Source organism: Chelonia mydas, chromosome 9, assembly GCF_015237465.2.
Source record: "Chelonia mydas isolate rCheMyd1 chromosome 9, rCheMyd1.pri.v2, whole genome shotgun sequence".
NCBI lineage: Eukaryota > Metazoa > Chordata > Testudines > Cheloniidae > Chelonia > Chelonia mydas.
Window position 1 is genome coordinate 101,232,965 of NC_057855.1, and position 23,172 is coordinate 101,256,136.

The 23,172-nt window shown below is 46.0% G+C and overlaps 2 protein-coding genes across 3 annotated transcripts in view; both read left to right on the top strand.

The window, feature by feature from the left end:
- NONO (non-POU domain containing octamer binding) overlaps nucleotides 1-19,458 on the top strand; it is a 41,727-nt gene extending 22,269 nt beyond the window's left edge. The window contains exon 11 of the mRNA XM_037909291.2: nucleotides 19,327-19,458. Within this exon, the coding sequence (XP_037765219.1) occupies nucleotides 19,327-19,425 (99 nt within the window). The 3' untranslated portion in view covers nucleotides 19,426-19,458. The remainder of the gene's footprint in view (nucleotides 1-19,326) is intronic.
- Nucleotides 1-23,172, top strand: part of LOC102932572 (mitochondrial ornithine transporter 1-like) — a 46,737-nt gene that overhangs the window by 5,969 nt on the left and 17,596 nt on the right. For both annotated transcript variants that reach the window (XR_005226844.1, XM_037909296.1), the window contains exons 2-5: nucleotides 19,466-19,561; nucleotides 20,125-20,383; nucleotides 20,735-20,875; nucleotides 21,668-21,840. Coding sequence is in view for 1 of the 2 variants with exons in the window: in XM_037909296.1 (XP_037765224.1) it covers nucleotides 19,492-19,561; nucleotides 20,125-20,383; nucleotides 20,735-20,875; nucleotides 21,668-21,840 (643 nt within the window). In the remaining variant the exon portion in view is untranslated. The remainder of the gene's footprint in view (nucleotides 1-19,465; nucleotides 19,562-20,124; nucleotides 20,384-20,734; nucleotides 20,876-21,667; nucleotides 21,841-23,172) is intronic.

The following is a 23,172-nucleotide window of genomic DNA, read 5'->3' on the forward strand; positions in this document are numbered from 1 at the left end:
CTTCAGTAGGTAGAAGCTTGAAATTATGATAACCCTACTTAACTAATCACAGAATTCCCAGGGTATGTTGTTTCAGGGTATAAACCAGCCTCCATGAATGGGGTGGCTAGCAAGAAGCCTTTCCTGGATCAGGCTATTCCATTACCACTGCTGCAGTGCTTCTTGCACCTTTCTCCAAAACACTTGGTACTGGACTAGATGGCCTCTGAGCTGATCTAATATGACAATTCCCGTTTCTAACCATAGTGGAGAGGGTGGGTTCTGCAGCTACATCATGTCCTGCTAAGACGTTTTTATTGGAACTGATGTAGTAGTTTTGTCACTTGTTTCTTTTTGGGTTACCTTGGCTTGGTAGGTATTTGAGGTCCTGGATTGTTGTGTAGTTGAGTTGTCTGGAAAGCTGCCTAATCTTTGCACCCTACTGATGGGACAATAGGGTCATGTGTCTGAGTTACAGCTGATCTGTCCCACCTCTCTGCATAGGGCTGAAACAGGTACAATGTGGTGTGATCAATACCTAGAGTTTCTAACTTCATAATGTGTGTGGAAAGGCAAGATAAAATGTCTAGGTAATCTGATAACCTCTGCCATGCTGCCTCTCTGCTTTTTTGCTTGTTACTGAACTTCAGAAGCAGGAGAAAGATGTCTTAGGAAAACTGGGACTGCTCAAGCACTGGAGTCAGCTGTTGTGACCTTTCCCTTCACCACAGTAATAATGTAAGATAAGGGCTAGACTGGCTAACCTTTCCCTAAGAGTACAGGGACAAAAACAGGGTGTGAGAGGATGGCGGGGAAAGGGGGACTTAGCGCTGCTCAAAGTTCATCTTACAAGCCAAAAGATACATCCAGTGGCAGCTACGCAACTACAGGCCAAAACTCCTCTCTCTGGTATGTATGTTTCTGAGATAGCTTTATTCTCATTTGAATGCCTTTTAAAGCAAGCTGGGGAGCAGACTAAAGAACTGTCTGAGACTTTTACAAGGGAACTGTCAGGTAAAATCAGTAACACGGGATTGTTATGCATGTCACTGAGAAGAAACTGCAGCAGAGACCAGTTGTGGGATAATTTCGAAGGGTGCTGTGCATTAGGTGGGATGTTAAGGACAGGATGACTTCAGAGCTCATGATGGATGCTGATGAGGTTTTGTTTTGTTAGGGGTCTCTCTACTGCTGACAGCTCAGAATAGGAATGGTGGCTGGAGATGCTGCAGCTGGGCTTAACCTGTTAACTTATGCTCAAAGAAGTGGCTTTTAGTAAGAGGCCATCCAAGGAGCAGGACTTTAGAGAAGGATTTTTTTGCTTCTGACAAGCCAAACTCAACCTGCGTGCATAAGAACAGAGCATACTTTTCAATATTACTAGCAGATACATAATTGCAGACTTTGCAGATTCATAGATTCCAAGGCCAGAAGAGACCACTGTGATCTAGTATGACTTCCTGTATAACACAGGCCACAGAACTTCCCAAAATAATTCCAAGACCAGAGCTTTTAGAAAAACGTCCAACCTTGATTTTAAAATTGTTGGTGACAGAGAAGCCACTGTCACCCTTGCTAAATTGTTCCAGTGATTAATTACTGACATTGTCAAAAATGTACGTCTTATTTCCAGTCTGAATTTGTCTGGCTTCAACTTCCAGCTATTGGATTGTGTTATACCTTTCCTTTCTAAACTGTTCTCAGATATCAAATATTTGTTCCCCATGCAGATACTTATACATTGTAATCAAGTCACTCCTTAACCTTCTCTTTGTTAAGCTAAGTAGACTGAGCTCCCTGAGTCTATTACTATAATGAATGTTTTCCAATCCTTTAATCATTCTCATGGCTATTCTCTAAACCCTCACCAGTTTATCAATGTCTGTCTTGAATTGTGGACACCAGACCTGTATACAGTATCCCAGCATGCCGTGCAGTCGCAGAGAGAGATTAGACAAGGAAGGGTGAAACAATATCTTTTATTGGACCAAGTTCTGTGAGTGATCGAGACAAGCTTTTGAGCCACACAGAGCTCTTCCTCAGGGCTTGAAAGCAACACAAGGCCAGGTGGAACTGATTGTTTAGCATAAGTAGTTAGCACATATTGTAAGGGACCATTCAAGGTAGACTGGATCATTAACACCTCTGCAGTCATAGGACCAAAAGGGGTGGGCGGGGGGGGGGGGGAGGTTAATGAGTTACACAAAGTTGTAAGAAGCCATACATCCAGCGTCTGTTCAATCCATGATTTTTAGTGTCTAGCTAAATAATAAATTTAAGTTCCCAGGCTTGTCTTTTGAAAGTGCTGTGTAGGTTTCCTTTCAGGATGAGGACTGGTACATCAGATATAGAGTGATCGCTTTGTGAAAAGTAAAAAGAAAAGGAGTACTTGTGGCACCTTAGAGACTAACCAATTTATTTGAGCATAAGCTTTCGTGAGCTACAGCTCACTTCATCGGATGCATACTGTGGAAACTGAAGTGAGCTGTAGCTCACGAAAGCTTATGCTCAAATAAATTGGTTAGTCTCTAAGGTGCCACAAGTACTCCTTTTCTTTTTGCGAATACAGACTAATACGGCTGTTACTCTGAAACCTGTCTTTGTGAAAAGTGTTCATCTGCAGGTGATGGTATTTTTGTCTTTTTTCAATTTCCTGTGTGAGTTAATTCTAGAGCATAGTGATTGTCTGTCTGGTTTTACCCACATAGTTACTGGGACAGTTCACTGGATGAGATTACCACATGTTTGATAGGCATGTGCAGTTGTACCAGTTTCAAATACAGAAGTAAAATAACTTCTCTACTCCTAATCGAGATTCCTCTGTTCATGCATCCCAGGAGGGCATTAGCTCTTTTTTGGCCACAGTGTTCCACCATGACCCCCCAAAAATTTTCAGTAACTGCTTCCCAGGATAGAGTCCCCCATTTTGTAAGTATGGGTTACATTCTTTGTTCCTAGCTCTATGCAGTTGCACTTAGCCATATTAAAAGGTATATTGTTTGCTTTTGCCCAGTTTACCAAGTGATCCAGATTGCTGTGAATCAGTGACTTGTCCTCTTAATTAATTACCATTTCCCCCAGTTTTTTGTCATCTACAAACTGAGTGATGATTTTGTTTTCTTCCAGGTTGTTAATAAAAAATGTTAAATAGTGTTGGGCCAAGAACAAGTCTGGCAGGACCCCTCTAGAAACACCCACTTTATGATTCCCCATTTCTAATTATATTTTGAGACCTATCAGTTAGCCAGTTTTAAATCCATTTAATGTGTGCTGTGTTAATTTTATATCATTCTACTTTTTTGATCAAAATGTTACCTAGTCAAACACCCTACAGAAGTCTTAAGTGTATGACGTCAGCACTACTACTTTTATCAACCAAATTTATAATCTCATAAAAAAAAATCCAATTAGCTCGACAGAATCTATTTTCCATACACCCATGTTGATTAGCATTAATTATTTTACCCTCCTTTCTTTCTTTACTAATTGAGTACTGCATCAGCTGCTCCATTATCTTGCCTGGAATTGATGTCTGGCTGACAGACCTGTAATTACTCAGGTCATTCAGTTTATCCTTTTTAAATATTGGTATAACACTTGCTTTCTTCCAGTCTTCTGGAGCTTCCCCCATGCTCAACATTAACAGTCCAGTGAGCCTCTCAGTCAGCTCTTTTTAAAAACTCTTGGATGCAAGTTATCTGGACCTGCTGATTTAAAAATGTCTAACCTTTAGTATCTTCTGTTTACAATCTCCAGAGATACTAGTGGAATGGAATGAGTGTTATATGGTATGACTACAATCATCAGTTTTTTCCCAAATACAGAACAAATATTTATTGAACACCTCTGCCTTTTCTGCATTACTGTTGGTAATTCTGCCATTTCTATCTAGTAATGGACCAGTACCACTGTCAGGATTCTTTTTGTTCTTTGCTGATCATCTAGTATGGAGGCCTCACCTGCATCAGTTCATAATACCTGGACCTCAGCAGGAGGAGACCAGTCATCACATAATTATCTAGAGTGGGTCTAGCCTGCAAAGAATTTCTGCCTTTGCTGAAGGATGCCTTCAGATTCTAAGGGCAATGCAATTGTCAAGTGTTACATAAACCACCCGAGCAGTGCATATTCACCTCCTGGATGAGGCGGCCAGGAAGTTTGGGAAGTGATGTAGCTTTTTTCCCCCCCCTCACTGAGGCTTGGTCTGGAGAAGAGGAAGGTCTGACATTTTAGACCTGGTATCCGGAGCTGATTTTCATTCGGGCAGTTCTTCTAGATGAGCTCTGCACATTGGCACTATTTGCCCACTTTCACCATCTTCTCAGGGTAAGAATTCCTTAATTACTAGATGAAACTGGCCACTCCCCCTTACACCCTCAGAGCCTCACTTGGGGGGAGGAGAGAGTGACTCTGGGATGGACACTGCTCTCCAGAAGCTTGCAATGCAAGCACCTTAATCCCACAAGTGTGAATTTGCAGAAGCTATGAGAAGAACTTCAGCAACTGGTAAGTAACCTTCATTTCTGTGTGTCCATCAGCATGAGCCCTACCAAGAGCATATTGCAGCAGTGTAGCCTAGAGAGATGACAAAGATGAGGACTGAAATGAGAGGGAAAATAGTCTTTTGGCCACTAACAAGATAAAGATATATTTCTGTTCTCTGCTGCTACCTGGGACTCCAAGAACAATAATGAGGTCTGGTAAGATTCCTAGATTGCCAGTGAAGTTTGTGAAGCACTGGTATTCGCCATCATCTGAGCAGGCGGGCAGAGTTAACCAGCTCCTCAAAATGCTTCTCACTGTCCATCAACATCACTCCAGTGTGCTCCTGTAGCCTTCATTCAGCTGTTAGAACAGAGCTGAGACTTGCCCAGCTGATGCCAATTATTTCCCTTGGCTCTGTACTGTGTACAAACCGTGTCTCATCATCTTTCTGGTCTCCTAAGACAGCTGCTGTTTCAGGATATTACATCTCTTACTAGCACTGCTATTTTACATTTTATCTTCTTTAGAATCTTGGGCTCAGTACTAGATGTTCTTGGTGATTGTGCCCCTTGATTCAGAAAATTTTTCAGCTATAAGAAAAAGGTCTGATTTCTCATGAAAAGTTGTTTTGGAATAAGTATTTCCCTGTTGGCTTCTACAGTAAGTTCACTTATTTTCTCTGTTACAGTACTATCCTTTGTACATGTCCCTCATTCTTTGGTTTATGGGGGACTGTAGGCACATGTGCAGCCTTCCTTCTCCTAAATTTAAGAGGTTTTATTTTTTAACTTAATGTTTTTGGCTTACTGCTTTTTACACCTTGCCAGAGTTTGGGTCCTGACTGATTTTAATTTGTTGAGGGAAGATTTCCAGGTTGTTGAATGCCTTTTTAAAAAAGCACTAATAAACTCCTGCCTGTCTCCACTTAGCCAAGTATTCCCTACCCCCTCTTCCCACCACAGCTATGCAAACTCTGCCTCTTGAGGGGGTCTTTTAAATATACTCCAGCTCACACACACGACTTTTTTTTACTTTAGGACACAGCCAACTGTTTATTTTGTATAGAAATGCCATACTGGACCAGATTCATAGTCCATCTACTCTTGTGTCTTATCTCAGACATGTTTCAGAGTAGCAGCTGTATTAGTCTGTATCCGCAAAAAGAACAGGAGGACTTGTTGCACCTTAGAGACTAGTAAATTTATTAGAGCATAAGCTTTCGTGGGCTACAGCCCACTTCATCGGATGCATAAAATGGAACATATAGTCAGAAGATATATATCTTGATTATCACTACAAAAGTTTTTTTTCTCCTGCTGATAATAGCTCATCTTAATTAATTAGCCTCTTACAGTTTGTATGGTAACTTCCACCTTTGTGTGTGAGAGAGAGCTATTATCAGCAGGAGAAAAAAACTTTTGTAGTGATAATAAAAATGGCCCATTTAGACCGTTGACAAGAAGGTGTGAGGATACTTAACATGGGGAAATAGATTCAATATGTGTAATGACCCAGCCAATCCCAGTCTCTCTTCAAACCCAAGTTAATGGTATCTAGTTTGCATATTAATTCAAGCTCAGCAGTTTCTCATTGGAGTCTCAGAGTAGCAGCTGTGTTAGTGTGTATTCGCAAAAAGAAAAAGAGTACTTGTGGCACCTTAGAGACTAACAAATTTATTTGAGCATAAGCTTTCGTGAGCTACAGCATCCGATGAAGTGAGCTGTAGCTCACGAAAGCTTATGCTCAAATAAATTTGTTAGTCTCTAAGGTGCCACAAGTACTCCTTTTCTCAATGGAGTCTGTTTTTGAAGCTTTTCTGTTGCAAAATTGCCACCCTTAAGTCTTTCACTGAGTGGCCGGAGAGGTTAAAGTGTACTCCTACCGGTTTTTGAACGTTATGATTCCTGATGTCAGATGTGTGTCCATTTACTTTTTTGCTTAGAGACTGTCCGGTTTGGCCAATGTACATGGCAGAGGGGCATTGTTATTTAGAGCTAGTTGGTTAAAGTATAACATGCTGGATCAGAAGGCTAAGGAGTCTGGTTTCAAAAGATGTGGCTCATGCCCAGCAGTATTCCCAGTGTCAGATGCACGTGCCAGATGCTTGGCATGTTTGGGAGAAGGGCATTCTCCCTCTAAATGTCTGATCTGCTCAATATTTGCCACAAGGGCAAAGAAGGACAGAACTGGCTCCAGGCAATTCCATTGCAAAAAGCACTGATGGCGGCAGCCAGTTCTCAGAGACCAGCTTCAACTCCCCCTCTAACCAAATGAGCCAGGGAAAAGCGAGATTCCGCTTCTGTTTCAGACATAGGATCCAAGAGAGTTTAGGGTCCGACAAAGAAGAGAAGGTCTGGATCAGTGACAATCTATGTTTCCAGACTTGTCCCAATTCAGAGAGACTTTGTTGCAGTACCGAGGAAAAATGTGCAGCCCTCATTGGGGTCGGCCTCATTACAAAGAGCTACTCGGAGGGAGAAGGACTTACCGGGAAAGAATTTCATAATGGAGCCAGGCTCTGATTGAAGATTTCAGTGCAGAGTTAGGAGTCATCCCTCTATGGATCCAACACTATCTGATCCAGAGGAGCCTGTCCTGAGGGTGAGCTCTAAGGATCCAGTTAAGAGAACTGAAGAGGGTTTGCCAACTAGCATGCCACCGCATAGCATTACAGTTAAAGCAGTAGTTCGTCAGGCAACTCCGTTCATGGCTCCGTCGACAGTTGAGCCAGTACTGCGTCTCAGGACACGTCACATGAGGTACTACACCCAGTCAGGCTGACTGCTTCTCCAAGAGTCAGCAAAGAACAGGAAAGCGTCAGGAGCCCTGTGCTGTCTTCTTCTTCTAAGACCCCTTCAGGACACCTGAAGAAGAACTTCTCTCTGCTCTCCTTTTTCAAGAAGATTATTGTCTCTGTTCCCATCAGAACCGCAAATGGATTGGGGCCAGAAGAGTGATGCAGATTGCAGGTTAGAACCAGGAAAAAATTATCAGTTCACTGCAGCCCCATGGGATCCACAGGCAGAAAGGTATTTCCAGCCTGATCCATCAGTGGGGTTTTGACCCGAGTGGCAGGTACCTCCCTGGGCAAAGTGTTCTCACTGGCCATTTCTGGCACCTTATCAGGAAGGACCAATGTATGGGGTCAGACCTTCAGCAAGACAGTATGAGGAGGACCTTCAGTTGTCAGATCCAAGGGATAAGGACCAACCAATGCAGCTTACTCAGAACAAGTCACATATGGAAATAGGTGAAATATTATCCGAGGAGGAGGAACTGGAGCTGGAAGAGTCCGATTCAGAATTAATGGATATGCCTTCTCTGGATGAAAATGTGAGGGTCCTCTCAGTATCATCACCAGCAGAAGATGCTGTAGACTTTCATAAGTTAGTATCTTGAATGTTGAAAATATTACATATTCCTTCTGTTAGAATGCGATGATTGCTCCACAGCATCGTCAAAATTTGAGGGGCAACACTCAACAAGTCAGACTTCTCTTGTTAGAGGGATTGCTTCAATCAGCAAAGGCAGTCTGGAAAACTCCCTCAACCACTCAGCCTGTCTAAGAAGGCAAACAAATTATATCAGTTCCCTCAAGAATGACTTGCTGTGTTTCATGCTCATCCACCTCCTAATTTGTTGGTGTTTTGAAGTGGCACTTTATAGATTAAAAGGTGCCCAAGCTCACTCTGCTCCATTGAATAAGGAAAGGAAGAGGCTGGATGCATTAGGGAAAAAAATATTTTCATTAGCTACATTAAATGCGCACATATTCAGCTAACGAAGTTGGCAAAGCTAGGTACCAATACCATTTCTGGAACAAAAAGCCCTCTTTCCTTAATGTGCTCCCAGAGGAACACACACAGTTATCAAATGCCATTTTGACTGAAGGACAGAATGTCGTTAAGCAATAGTTGAGTGGCTTTTGACTCCTCGGATACTTCAGCAAGTTCTGTAGCTTTGGCTCACTAAGGAGACATGGATGGGTAAGATCTCGTGAAAGAGTCTCAACAATAAGAAGGACTGAGGACCGTCCATTTGAAGGAGAAGGTCTGTTTAGGATTCAGACTGATGAGGTACTAGAGAAGGGGAACAATGTAAGATCTACTGCCAAGGTTTCCTTAATACAGGGAAGAGGCTGTATTTGACTCCGTTACCCAAGTATCATTGGCAATACCCTCCTTCTTCATCTCCTTCACTTCATTACAATTATCAGAGAATGCCATATCACTGCCAACCTCAACATTTATACCCCACAACACCAGCTACACTAGAGGAAGACATTTAAACCTTGCAATAATAAAGGGAAAGTTTTTTTTTTTTTATCTGTCTTCTATGGTTCCTCCAAGACACCAGATTTGACATAAGGACACAGAGCTTCAAACCAGTCCCCCTTGGACTTTATTTATCCACAGTTTGGGGACTGCTTGTCCTGTTTTTATTACCAGTGGGAGTTGTTAATAATGGACAGATGAATATTAGAAGTTATTTCATGCAGTTATGCAATTCAGTTCAAAACCTTTCCCTCAGCAACCAACCTACTTCATATCTGGACAGAGATCAAAGTTATCTCAATTTGTTGAAAAAAGGAGGTTCTGTCTCTACTAATTAGGTGCAAGAGGTTTTACTTGCATTATTTTCTAATCCCCAAAAAAGATGGAGGGCCTTTGGATTGAAGGAGTTCAAACACTTATAGAAAGAAATTTCACTTCCGCATGTTGTCTCTAACTTCTATAATACCTTCTCTTTCCCTCCAGGATTAGTTCACAGGTCTGGACTTAAAAGGTGCATACATCCACATTTCTATAAGATCACGTCAGCAGAAGTACCTGTGTTTCGTTACTGGAGAGGACCATTTTCAGTACAAGGTCATCCTTTTCGGCTTGTCCGCAGCACCCATTGTGCTTTCAAAATGACTGTCTGTTGTGGCAGCACATCTAAGAAGGCGGGGGTGTATGTATATTGTGACAAGGTCGGGCCAGATGGCTATAGGAGAGTAATAGAAGGCAGATATATTAGCCCCAGGTTAAGTAGGTCCCTTTTCCTGGGTAAGGTAACAGGGAAGTTTCCAGAACAATCAGGAATTGTCTGGAAACAATTAAGACAGACAGGCTGATTAGAGCACCTGCAGCCAATCAAGAAGCTGCTAGAATCAATTAAGGCAGGCTAATCAGGGCACCTGGGTTTAAAAAGGTGCTCACTTCAGTTTGTGGTGCGCATGTGAGGAGCTGGGAGCAAGAGGCACTAGGAGCTGAGAGTGATCATGCGTACTGTTAGAGGACTGAGAAGTACAAGCATTATCAGACACCAGGAGGAAGGTCCTGTGATGAGAATAAAGAAGGTGTTGGGATGAGGCTATGGGGAAGTATTCCAGGGAGTTTGTAGCTGTCGCACAGCTGTTCTAGGAGGCACTCTAGCCGGCTGCATTCCACAGGCCCTGGGCTGGAACCCGGAGTAGAGGGCGGGCCCGGGTTCCCCCCAAACCTCCCAACTCCTGGTCAGACACAGGAGGAGTTGACCTGGATTGTGGGTTCACGAAAATGGACAAACTGAGGGCTGCTGTGAATCTCCAAGGCGAGCAAATCTGCCAATGAGCGCAAGACCCACCAAGGTAGAGGAGGAACTTTGTCACAATACATGTACCTAGACAATGGGTTAACAAAAGCAGCATCCAGGGAACAGATCTTACTACATGTAAATCAAATATGTTCACTATTTGTCAGTCTGGGATTACATATAATTTGGGGAAAAGTCATGCCTAAACCATAGTCAGAGGATTCTTTTTATAGGAGCCATATTGGATTCAACTGTGGGGAGAGCTTTCCTGAAAGAGGAGAGAGATGTCAAAATAAAAAGATGTACACATCACCACCACCAAATACCAAGACAATTGATTCTTTTCTTCTTTTGGTTGCCAGGTCTGCTGTATCAACCACAGCACTGATTCCTTATGCTCGTCTCCAGATGAGAGAACCTTCAGCAGTGGTTAGCAAAGAATTACAAATCAGATTTAAACAGCATGCATTGAAAAATATTAATTCCATAACATCATTAATGTGGTGGGCAGACCATCATAATGCAATAATACATGCATCTACCCCAGGATGGGGAGCCTATCTGAACATCAAAATGTTGGTCAGAGATCATTTGTCACCAAAGGAAAGGAACTTACACATCAATATTTTAGAATGGACACAATCAAACTAGCCCTTAGTCTTTTCTACCTCAACTCAGAAACAAAGCAGTTTCAGGTAGTAACAGACTATGACAATGTCATATCTAAACAAACAAATAGGCACTTACTCTGTGAAATTATGCAGGGAGGCCAAGAGTCTTTGTATAGAAGGTGATAGTCATCCAGGAGCAATTCACGTAGCAGCCGAACAGAACGCCATTGCAGCAATAGGAAATTCTAGAGATATTGTTCCAGAGCAGACAGAGGCAAGGAATCAATATTGGATGCTTTCTAATACACTGGGATCGGGGTTTAATGTATGCTTTTCCCCCCATATTCTCTTATTTAGAGAGTGATAAGACAGGACAAAGCCTGGGTGATCTTAATAGCACCCATTATGGCCTAGACAACAGTGGTATAAAGATTTGATACATCTGTCAAAAGGATTAGTGGAACCTTTACCACAGACATCGGACTTGTCACAACAAACAGGGAAGATCTATCATCCAGACCTTCGATCCCTTCTGTTGATTGCATAGTGAATAGACCTTTAGCTGGACTAGAAGAAAGCCTTTAATTAGAAGTACAGCATGTACTATTATATTCTAGAAAAGAACCCACATGGAAATGTTATCGTCTTAAATGGAAAAGGTTTGTATTGTGGATTTCCATGTGTAATGTGGCTCGGTATATGGCACCAATTAATTAAATATTAGAGTATTTATTGTATCTTAAGAAGACACCTCTTTCAGTATCTTCAGTTCATCTCTCGGCCATATCGGCATATCATGCAGCTATAGAGGGAAAATCAGTTTGTACTAATGATACAATTAAGGGGTTTATAGAAGGCCCTAATAATTTGTATCCTTCAATAAGAACTCCTATGCCCTTCTGGGATCTTAATGTAGTACTAGCACAATTAATAAGACCTCCCTTTGAACCTCTGGAGAGCTGTTTCTAATTCATTTATCTGCCAAAACAGTATTTTTGATAGCAATCATTTCCGTAAGATGCATGTGAATTGCATTCATTAATGGCTGATCCACCATTTACTGTGTTTCATAAGGATAAAGAGGTTCTTTGCACTCATTCTAAGTTCTTACCAAAAATAGTTTCCGATTTTCACATATATCAATCTATAATTTTTCCTCAAACCCCGTACTCATTATGGAGAGCTAATGCTCTCCTCCCATCTAATGTGTGTAATTTATCTTTTTAGTTAGACAGGACTAAACAGTTTAGAGAGTCTTCAAAGCTGTTTATAGCTCATGGACCAAAAAACAAAGGAAAGGTATTTCTGTACAGACTCTCTGTAGATGGGTTAGATTAGTATTTATGAATCTTATAAATTGTCAGGATTATCCATTCCACAGGGCATCAGAACTCATTCAGGTTTCAGAGTAACAGCCGTGTTAGTCTGTATTCGTAAAAAGAAAAGGAGTACTTGTGGCAGCTTAGAGACTAACCAGTTTATTTGAGCATGAGCTTTCGTGAGCTACAGCTCACTTCATCGGATGCATAACTCATAACTCATTCAGTTAGATCAAAGGCAGCTTGCATGGCTCTCTCTAGACATGTTCCTATGTTAGAGAGATATAGAGCAGCAACCTGGCATTCTGTTCAACTTTTACTAAACCTTATTCTGTACACCTGCAATCTAGATTGGATGCAAAGTTTGGCAGGGCAATCGTGTACTCCTTGTTTAACTAGAACTCCAGCTCCCATTATCCTGGGTCACAGTACTGCTTATTAATCTGTCCCATGAGTGGAAATATGCCCAGGACACCCAAAGGAAGAAGTTAAGGTTACTTCCCTGTAACCAAGTTTCTTCGAGACAGACTCTGCATATTCACGCTCCCCACCCATCTTTCCCCACTACCTTGAAGTCCTTCTTATCAAAGAACTTGGGATCCCAGGGGCTGGAACTTAGGCAGTGGAGCGGCATGCTCCTTTCTAAACCAGTGCCCTAGAATGTCCAGAGTTCGGGGTGTGTGGGAGAGGTAAGGCAGTTGCGTGGATACTCCAACGGCTGTTGGTGGTAGAATTTTACTGTTCAGGCTTCGCTGGTTGGCACATCCCAGGAGTGGGACTATGCAGAGGATGCACAAAGGACCTCGGTTACAGGTAAGTAAACTTACTTTCTTCTGAAACGTGGTGCTGGCAAATGTTAGAGAAAGGACACTGCACTAGAGAGACAGACGATCTGAGCCAGAATGCTTCTTCCTATTGTCTGTATTCCTAGTCTGGCTGTGTTTAGAGAATGCGCTTCCTGTGCCTTAGCATCATGCTTGCAGGCAGGCAAGTCTAAATAGTGCCACCACAGAGGGAAGCCAAAACACTAATTTTTCTGTTTAGTGTCCAGGGTATACAAATTAATCTCTTCTCTGTACACAGAGGGAGCCACCTATAGAGGAAAGAGTGAATCAGAGCAGGGAAGTGTTGATAGCGATGATGCTCCAGGGGAATTGGTCCTTATTATTACAGTTCCAAGGAAAAGAAAATATGGAGCCTAACAATCCTTAGCCCATCCTTAGAATGGAGTCCAAAGCCACCAGAATCAGGGTGTCAGGTCGTAGGTTGTGCAAGTGCCCAAGAAAGTAACTACATGTTTTTATTTGTCAATTCTGGAATTAGAAATCAGAGCTGGATCACGTAGGCCAGGCATTCACATTAGATCACCTAGGCTAATGGTTTGCAAATTGGTCTGCAGAATGCTGGCTAGCCACATGATACTGGCTTGCCTCCTTTTCTCCCGATATCAAAGTACATTAAAAGAATCTAAAACACCTTAAATACTTTCCTAATATCACTCTTCCATGTCAGCAATTATCCTCAGGGATCATATTGCATCACTAGAGGGAGGGGAGATGGGTCTGTGCAATAATGACTGGGAGAGCAGATGTCCATAAAACAGTTTGCACATTGTGGTATGGTCCACTCCATGACAACTCCCTGACTGGGGCAACTACTGCCCCAGAGACCAGTGCAGAGATGGTCTCTGAAGCCGGGTGCCTCAAAGTGAACTCCTGCCTAAACCAATTAATTTTAGTCCCCCATTCACCAGGCAAACTTTCCAATCATTAATGGGAAATAGCTTGTGCAAGCCCTGCAATATTCTAATCTCTGGTTCTCTTTGTGTCACTTACTTGCATTCATTCAGTTCTGGCTTTCAACTCACACTGCTCCCTAGAGAAGTTCCCAACTGTACTGTGAAGGTATTCTAGGAAGGTAAGAGAATTTAGTCTCCATGTTCATTACTCCTAGTTCTGCACTTCCCTTACTTTTCCATCAATGGAGCTTTCTTTCCCTGGAACAATTACTCAGAGGAGGCAGACAGGACTGATTGTTCTGCCTCTGTATAGGCTCCGGGGTCTCTATCCTGTAATGACCCTTCTTCACATCAATGTTTCTATGACCATGGCTGCTCATTCACTGTACGCTGTCTGGGGTTCATCACTCCCATTTCATCTTGGGCATGGACTGAAATGATCAGAGTCCTCCCAATACTCACCCAATGAGCCTCGGTCATTGAGACACCACTCACTGTACACTGGAATGACAGCAGCTGTAACACAGCTGGCTGCTTGCACCCTTGTCATTAACTCCTTGTAGCACTGCAGCTCTGCTCAGCCAAAGGTGTTGTCAGATGTCAGCAGTGTGGTGCTCTGCTCTATCCAATGTTGATAACAGTCGACTGCATGCATGTGTGTGCTCCCTGTGTGCTGTCCCAGCTCTGCGCAGATAGCTGGCACAGCAGATGTTGAGCGAACCGCCCAATGACCACAGACTCTGATAAGGTACGAAGGCACCCGGCCAGGTTTATTGCCAAACGAAACACAGTCTCTAGCTCCCCGGATCAGCTGTCTACAGTTCTGCTAGTACTTATGTGCTCCCTGACATTGGACCGGCTCAGTCAGTGGCGGGATTTACCACTGCCCCCTGGGCCAGACCAAGACAACTCCCCAGGGATGCGTTCTTATACGCAGGTACAAACAAGTTACACATCACTCCTGACGTATTGAGGTGCAACCCCTCAACCTAGTAAGGTGCCGCCTCTCACCTTGTACATGTTGGTTCGAACAAAGCAACCCTATCCGTCATACTGCCCTTTTGCCCGTCTTTAGGATGGGTCAGCCTGTTCCTTGTTATCTGTGGAATGTGCAAATATCGGAGTGTTCTGGTACCTTTTAGGTATGTGTATTTTTGCAATGTCAGCCCTCTTCTTGCCAGCTTCTGTGAGCGGGGCCTGCCTTTTGCTCACAAATTAACTTAGCTTTATATTAGCAAAGTCTGGACCATTACTTTAGATCAGGCCTTAGGCATCATACTGGCCCCTCTGATACAAGGGTTTATGTTACAGGGCCTCATCTTACTACAGAAGGCACTGTAAGTTCCATCAGTCAGGGGGCTTTGCATGTGTATTTTCTTGTTTTTACCTTAGCTGTGATTTTAACTGTACTTGGTCTTTTATGGCTGAGTTGGGGGTTATGGACGTTCAAGAGTACTTTGTTATTTGGCTTTTAGGTTTATTGTGTTATTTTCTGACTGACCCTCGAGTATATACTGAGAGGGCTCAAGTTACTTAATGGCAGCCATCCGCCTGAACAGCTTGTGCCTGTAGATATGTCTGCTGAAGGGCATCTCACAGTTGGCCCTGTCCTGCCTCTCTCATTTGTACAACCTTCTAGCTGGAACTTAGTGCCATCTTTTGGGGGGGATCTGGCTGCTGGGACAAGCAGAGACTGATCCACTCCAACAGCTAGTAGTTACCTGTTTAGGAATGTCAAGTGCCTCCAACGAGTATTGAGGAAGCTGCTTCCACCATCCTTATACATCTGCTCTACGGAGAGAAAAAGGACTTATTTGAACTAACTTGATTGATGGTGTGCAGTACAAATACCTTGTAAGACTTTTAAAGGCCTCTGCCAGACCTACTAGATATGAAGAGAGGTAGCATTGGCCAGGGAAAGAGAACAGTCTGTATTTAGAAATGAACAGTTCAACCATGTAAAGATGTTGAATCTATAAAAACTGCCACATTAAACTTGTTTCCTCCTAGAAGTCATGGGAACCCTCCAAAGTTCTGAAATAGGATGGGATCTTCTTAGCCTCAGTTGTTTGATTTGTCTATTTAAACCGCTTTCCCTTTTTGAGTTCTGCTGTTTTTATAGAGATTCGAGTTGCTCATGAAAGTATGGTTCTCACTTGGCCTTCTACATGTGTAAAGCCAAAGGACTCTTAGCACAAGTTTTTCAAAATAATGATATTTGTGGGCCCATGATGTTGTACCTCTTGCTTTAAAAACACGGTAGGAATTCATCTAAAACCAAATTGATAAAGAACATTAAAGACTCATGTCATTAACAGGTTTTGAACTTGCTAGCTTTGAAATGTGACAGATACACAAGATTCCTACATCCCATTTGCAAACCTGCTTCTCAGGGGTTAGTATACCTGGAACCTTTGAGGCCATGGTTTGGCTCACATACTGGGAGAGAGGGGGGAAGGATGGGCACATTCAGGAAAAAACACCTCCCGCACTGCAACCAAGGGGGAGAGCAGGGAAAGTTCTGTGATTCTCCGAGAGGGAGAATGTACCCACTGATTTAATGCTTTGAGCTATCCACTTCACCATATGTGGGCAGGTATTAGAAGGACTAGTGCAGAACCCACTTTCCTCCTCAGGGACATGTCTCTCCCTTGAACCCTGTACTTTCTGATCACTGCTGAGTATCTTATTGGGTGCTGGGAAGTGGGTGGCATAAGCCTGACCACAGCTAAAAGCCCCTCCCCCAGCCTGTGGAGGAGCTACTGAGCCCAGAACTCAACTAAATTCGGGGGACAACAAAGGAAAAAAACAGGAACAGGCGTGAGGGTCAAAGGGCCAAAATTAGGGAACCTGAAGGGGACACCGAGCAGAGAACCCCAGACAGTGCCCACTGCTCCTCAAAGGTATCCAAGGAGCCAGCAGATATGGCCCAAAGGAACTCTGCCTGGATGTGTGAACAGATAAAGGAACTAAACAAGGTCCCACAGTCACAGAGCACCCCCCCCCCCACCAAGCCAGCCTCCTCTCCCTGGTGTTATAAATGGCTGGCCATGGTTGGGAGGAGGTTGACAAGGTGGTCCTGACACTTTGTGGGGCCATGGATAGGGTGTGCATAAATAAACAGGTGCGGGGAAAAGTGCCTCAATAAGAGGTTCTGGAGGAGCCAGAAGAGGGGCTGCAACCTGGCGCACTGCAGGTAGACATGTGCCAGGGTCTCCCTCCCACTGCAAAAAGGGCAGGCGTCGGGAAGTCACGGCTGAGTAAATGGGCCTGAAGTACGTTCCCGGGCCATTTGGGGCATCAGGTTTGGCTGGAGAGCGGGGAAGAAGTCTGCAAATTAAAGCCGAGCTGGAATTTAGTTGTGTCTGGCAAATTATCCTCCCTCACGCTCTCAGTCTCAACCTCTGCCTTGACAGGCCTGCAGAAACAGCCCCCACCAACGTCCCTTCACATCTCTTTGTCTAAAGAGTTTATATTGCGGCCCATCAGCAGAGTAATCAGAACAGCTCCCAGGTAAAAGCAATAGCAAAGTCCCTAGTGGACTTCATGCACCCCCCACGATTCCCCTTTGCCCCAGTACAGCCCTGAAACACCCCTACTGCCCCGATATCTCTTTATTCACTCCGCTCTCCCCAGTCCCCACTGTACAGTCCTCCACTTCCCCTTTACACACGCACCCATTAGACTCCCTGGCTTGATACTCCCAGTATACACACCCACTACTCCCCTCTGCCAATGCCCTTTTAAACACATCCCCACTGCTCCCTTCTGTGGACAGATTGGAGGGATGTGGACAAATTGGAGAGAGTCCAGAGGAGGGCAATGAAAATTATTAGGGGGCTGGGGCACATGACTTACGAGGAGAGGCTGAGGGACCTGGGGTTATTTAGTATGCAGGAGAGAAGAGTGAGGGGGGATTTGATAGCAGCCTTCAACTACCTGAAGGGGGGTTCCAAAGAGGATGGAGCTCAGCTGTTCTCAGTGGTGGCAGATGACAGAACAAGGAGTACTGGTCTCAAGTTGCAGTGGGGGAGGTTTAGGTTGGATATTAGTAAACACTATTTCACTAGGAGGATGGTGAAGCACTGGAATGGGTTACCTAGGGAGGTGGTGGAATCTCCTTCCTTAGAGGTTTTTAAGGCCCGGCTTGACAAAGCTCTGGCTGGGATGATTTAGTTGGGGGTTGGTCCTGCTTTGAGCAGGGGGTTGGACTCAATGACCTCCTGAGGTCTCTTCCAACCCTGATATTCTATGATTCTACGATTCTGTGATTCTGCCCTGATCCCCCACCACACACCCCTCCACTACTCTGATAGCCTTTTACCACTGCCAATACCTGCCATACCCCCTACTGTCCTGACACCCCTTTACCCACACCTCCACTATCCACTTTACCCAATGCACCCCCGCACACACGTCCATTGTCCTGTGACCTCTTTGTACAACACTGCACTCCCCTGATACTCTTTAAATACATCCCGCTCCCCCTTCTGCCTGGATCCTCTACTGCACAGCTCTTCACTACCCTGATACCCCTGCCCCCACAACCCCCATCTGCCCACGCGTCCACTGCTCCATCTTCACATATACAAACACACACTACCCCTCTTCTACAATACCCCCTGCACTGAGACACGCTACCCATCCTCTGCCCCGCCACGCCCTGTACACATACCCACTACCCCCCTCTTCCTCGCTGCACCCCATACACACTCCTGCTACCCATCCTCTGTCCCGCTACACCCCGTACACACTCCTGCTACCCACCCTCTGCCCCGCTACACCCTGTACACATAACCACTACCCACCCTCTGCCCCAATACCCCCCGTGCACTCACCCACTACCCCCCTCTGCCCCGCTACATCACATACACACTCCCGCTACGTGCTCTCTGCCCTGCTACACCCCGTATACACTCCCAATATCCACCCTCTGCCCCACTACACCCCGTATACACTCTCACTACCCCCCTATGCCCTGATACCTTCACACACACCCTCTGCCCTGGTACCCTGTTACACACACCCACTGCCCCAGTACCATCTGCATGCACTCCGAGCCCAAAGCTGCACCAGGGAAGTGCAGCACCCCTCAGCAATCCCAAGTTGTGCCCCTGGCTACTTCTCTGCCCACTACTGCTTCCTGATCCATTCCATTGCAGCTGAGGCAGGACTCAGGTGCTGCCAACAATGCTGAGGTGCCATGCCACTCAGACCCAGGTCAGTGGGGCAGACCGGCTCCCCCATCCAGGCCTCCTCCCACCAGCCCTGTGCCCCACTCCAACCTGCCTAGTAGCCTCAGTCCATATGCCCTCCACAGCCTCTGTGTCCCACAGCCTCCGCAATTCTTTCCCACCACCCAATAGCTCCCCCTACCTTTGTGCCCCCTCCAGCTGCCCTACATGCCCTCCAGCCTCTGTGCCCACAGCCCCCTCATATCCCCACAGTCCCTGTGCTCCCCACAACCTTCCATACTCCACAGCCCTTGTCCTACCCCAGCACCCACAATAGCCTCCTTCACAGCCCCCACAAACTTCCCAATCCCTATGTCCCTGACTCGAATCCCTCTTTCAAGTCTGCACCTGGTCCTCCACCCCAAATACCCAGATATCTCAGAGTTGCTGTTTGCTTCCCAAAGGTACAAAGAAAACTTGATCAATATGGTTCTGCAGCAGGCTGGCCTCTTACGCCTGTTGCTTCTGCTCTCCGCTGCCTGCCCTGCTCCCTGCATCACTGAGCTGGTAGTGGGTTGATTTGCAGCCTGGTTCCTGCTCTAGGGTCCAGCGTGGTCCAGTTTGCTGAGATGTCTGCAGACACAGCCAAGTCCCACCCACTAGTACAGGCACTGGTTCACCTCACTGCAGGGGCAGCAGGTGAGTCTGGGAGCTGGGGCCTGTCCTCTGCAAGGGGCAGAGGGCATTGGTAGGTAGAATCATTTGGGAGCATATCTGGGTTCCTCAGAAGGGCAACATACCAGGCTGGGGAGAAGGGGAGCCCTGAGCCAAATGCATGGATAGGGCCCCCACAGGAAGAGTGGTGAGGCCTGGAAGGCAGCAGGAGTTGGACCTGAATCCCTGAAATAAGGCAGAACCACAGTTCAGGAGCAAGTTAAAACTTATCGGGGGGAGGAATTCTAGCTTAGAGGACATCTGCAATCCTGGGCCTCTCAGCTGTGGGAGGAGGAGACTTACAACCTCCAGCACCTGGCACTGAAGTACTCTGGGGCTTTGCCCTGGGTGGGGCGGTGTATGTGTGAAGAACTGGTCCTGAGGTAGCTGGGGGGTTTGCCCTGGGAGGGTTAAGGGGACACGGAGGTACCTGGGGGCTTTGCCCCAGGGGCTGGGGGTGAAGGACTGGCATTGAGGTGCTCTGAGGCTTTGCCCCTGGAGCAGGGGCAAAGGGGGGCACTGAGGTGACTGTGGGTTTGTCTCTGCAGGCGGGGTGGCATGTGTGGTGAGTGGGCAGCCCTTTGACACAATCAAGGTGAAGATGCAAACCTTCCCCACCATGTACCGGGGTTTCTTTGACTGCTCAGTCCGGACATACCAGCAGGAAGGGCTGCCCGGGCTGTACCAGGGCACCGCCCCAGCCCTGCTCGCAAATGTGGCAGAGAACGCAGTGCTGTTCGCTTGCTATGGCTTCTGTCAGCAGCTGGTGAGGCAGCTGTTTGGACTGAGCAGTGTGCTGGAGCTGAGGTATGGCCTGGCCCTGCAGGCGTGTGGCATGGGGACACCACAGGGGGCGGGGCAGCGTGGCAAGACTGCTGTAAGCCCCATTGGGGGGCTCAGGTTGGGGGCACTAGGGCAGCATTTGGGGTGATGCCATTTTGGGAAGCTGAGTTGCCCATGTTTTCCATCTGTGACAGCCCAAGAGAAGGCTGTGGGGATGTCCCTGAGCAAGGGGATAGTCAGGGTTGGGAAGGCAGGTCACTCTACTCTTCTAGGTTAGTGGTGATGAGGGCCTCTGCTTGGCCCTCTGCAGAGCCTGGGCCTGTGCGGGGCGAGCTTCAGCTCTAACATTTGTGTTCTTGGGCCCTGTGGTGCCAGCGACCTGCAGAGTGCGCTTGCCGGCTCGTTCTCTTCTGTGTTTTCCTCTATGGTGCTGTGCCCTGCGGAGCTGGTGAAATGCCGCATGCAGGCCTTACATGAGATGAAGGTCACCGGGCGAACAGCACTAGGATGTCACAGGTACATCGCAGCCCCTTGGGAAGCAGGCCAGGCTTTGGTGAATTACACACAGCCCTGGTGGAAGGTTTGTGAGTGAGACAGCAGGTCTGAATTCCCTCTTGCCCAGGAAGATGAGGGTGTCACACTGCCCAGCTGACTAGAACTGACTTGGTGCTAAACCCAGGCATTGCAAACACATTCCTTAGGAAGTGCTTACTGGGCGGGGCCCTGCAGCTTCCTTCTGTCTCTCCTGGCCATACTGCCTGCCTGTGGATCTGCATGCCACAGCATACCCGAAACCTTCCTCTATCACAACCAAACATCCTCCTCTCCTTCCTGGCCACTGTATTGTGGCTGAGCTGGCAGCCAACATCTCTCCCATGGCACAGTGCAGATCATTGCTGCTGTGGTTGCCAGGCTACCCAGCTCTCCTGTTTTTGTGCCTATGTCCCAAATTAATCCCATGTTTCCAATGGACAATTTGTGGAGAACATTTGCAAATGAGGGAGCAAGGGAGGTCAGTGGATGATACTCCAAAGCCCACTCTGATACATAAGTTTAAACCAAGTCCCCCCTACTCCTTTCTTCGTTCCCCCTCAAATTCTGCCTCTAGCAGGAATGCTGGAATGTGACCAGTTTGGCCTGGAAAACGAATCTGGGATTCAGGCTCAGTGAGAATTTGGGGTAATATGGCATGGCTCTAGGTTGACTGATCATCCTGGGTTGGTAAAGGTAATGCTGAGTGTCGTTATGTTTTCATTTCTGGCCCTGATGGTCCGAGTTTGGGTACATTGCCTGTGTTCTCTCTTGCAGCTCTACCTGGGCTACTGTGAAAAATATCTTTCAATCTGAGGGCCTGCTGGGATTTTTCCAGGGCCTGACCAGTACTTGGCTACGGGAGGTGCCTGGCTACTTCTTCTTCTTTGGTGGCTATGAAGTCAGTAGAAGCTTTTTCACCCAGGCTGGCCAGTGCAAGGAGGATCTGGGTGAGTAGAGCTGGATGTGGGCAAGATAAAGGGAGTTTCGGCATCATGGCCTTTGCAGAGGAGTGGTGAGGAATTGTGTCATTTTGAGCAAGGCCAGAACTAGGATCTGGTTGTTTTCACAATGAAGTAGTGACCAGTATCGATACAGCTCTGACCGCTCCAGTGGGGGTGGTGTGCTGTGGAGCTATGAGCTTCAGACTGGTGACAGAAGCAGAAACATTTTATGCAGAATGGACAAGGGGGAGTCCCTGGTACTAGTAGATGGACACCAAATCAATTTGAAGGAGGGGATGGGGAACTTCAGAAGCAACCCATACATGTCACAATCCCAGGCTCCAACCCTCCTGGAAGATTTTAACTCCCCAGTTTTTTATTTATAACATTGCCCCTTGGCCCAAGTAGGTTCTTGCCAAGTTTTTTCATTAGGAGAAGAAACTGATTATACAAGTCAAGGATTTCTTTGGTGCAAACCTGTTTATTTACAACGATTGCCCAGAAAGTCCTATTTCCCAGAACACCATAGGAACAAACAATAAGTGGCACTTTCCTTGCCCAGAAACCCAATCCTGCTTCTCCAGCTCTTTCTCTGCTCCCTCTCGGGGTCATGTTAACAGTGTTTCTCTGGCTTTCTCCTGACGACACTCACAGCTCCACCAATCAACGGCACAATCTCTGTATTTTCAATCAGTCCAAGAGAAACCCCTCTTACTTTCCCCGAGCTAGTTCTTGTTCAGGACTTCCTACATGGGCCAGCACCTTGGCTGGTGGCATTCAATACATAAAAGGTTTTTACAAGGAGGAGGGAGAAGAATTGTTCTTCTTAACCTCTGAGGCTAGGACAAGAAGCAATGGGCTTAAATTGCAGCAAGGGAGGTTTAGGTTGGACGTTAGGAAAAACTTCCTAACTGTCAGAGTGGTTAAGCACTGGAATAAATTGCCTAGGGAGATTGTGGAATCTCCATCATTGGGGATTTTTAAGAGCAGGTTGGACAAACACCTGTCAGGGATGGTCTAGATAATCCTTAGTCCTGCCATGAGTGCAGGGGACTGGATTAGATAACCTCTCAAAGTCCCTTCCAGTCCTATGATTGTATGATTCTTTTGTTCCAGCTATCTTACTCCACAAAGGAGCTTAATTGCTTCTCCCATTTAGCCTGAATGAAAGGTAGCTAGCACGTTAATCAGGTTCAGCAATGTCTATGATTGCCCACAGATCAAACATGCTGGCCAGCAGCCCCCATAGCCCTCCAGCACACCACCCCATCTCAGGCCTGGTCTGCACTGTGAAAAATCCAAGATGGGAGACCCAAATTCAGATCCCTGCTCTACCTC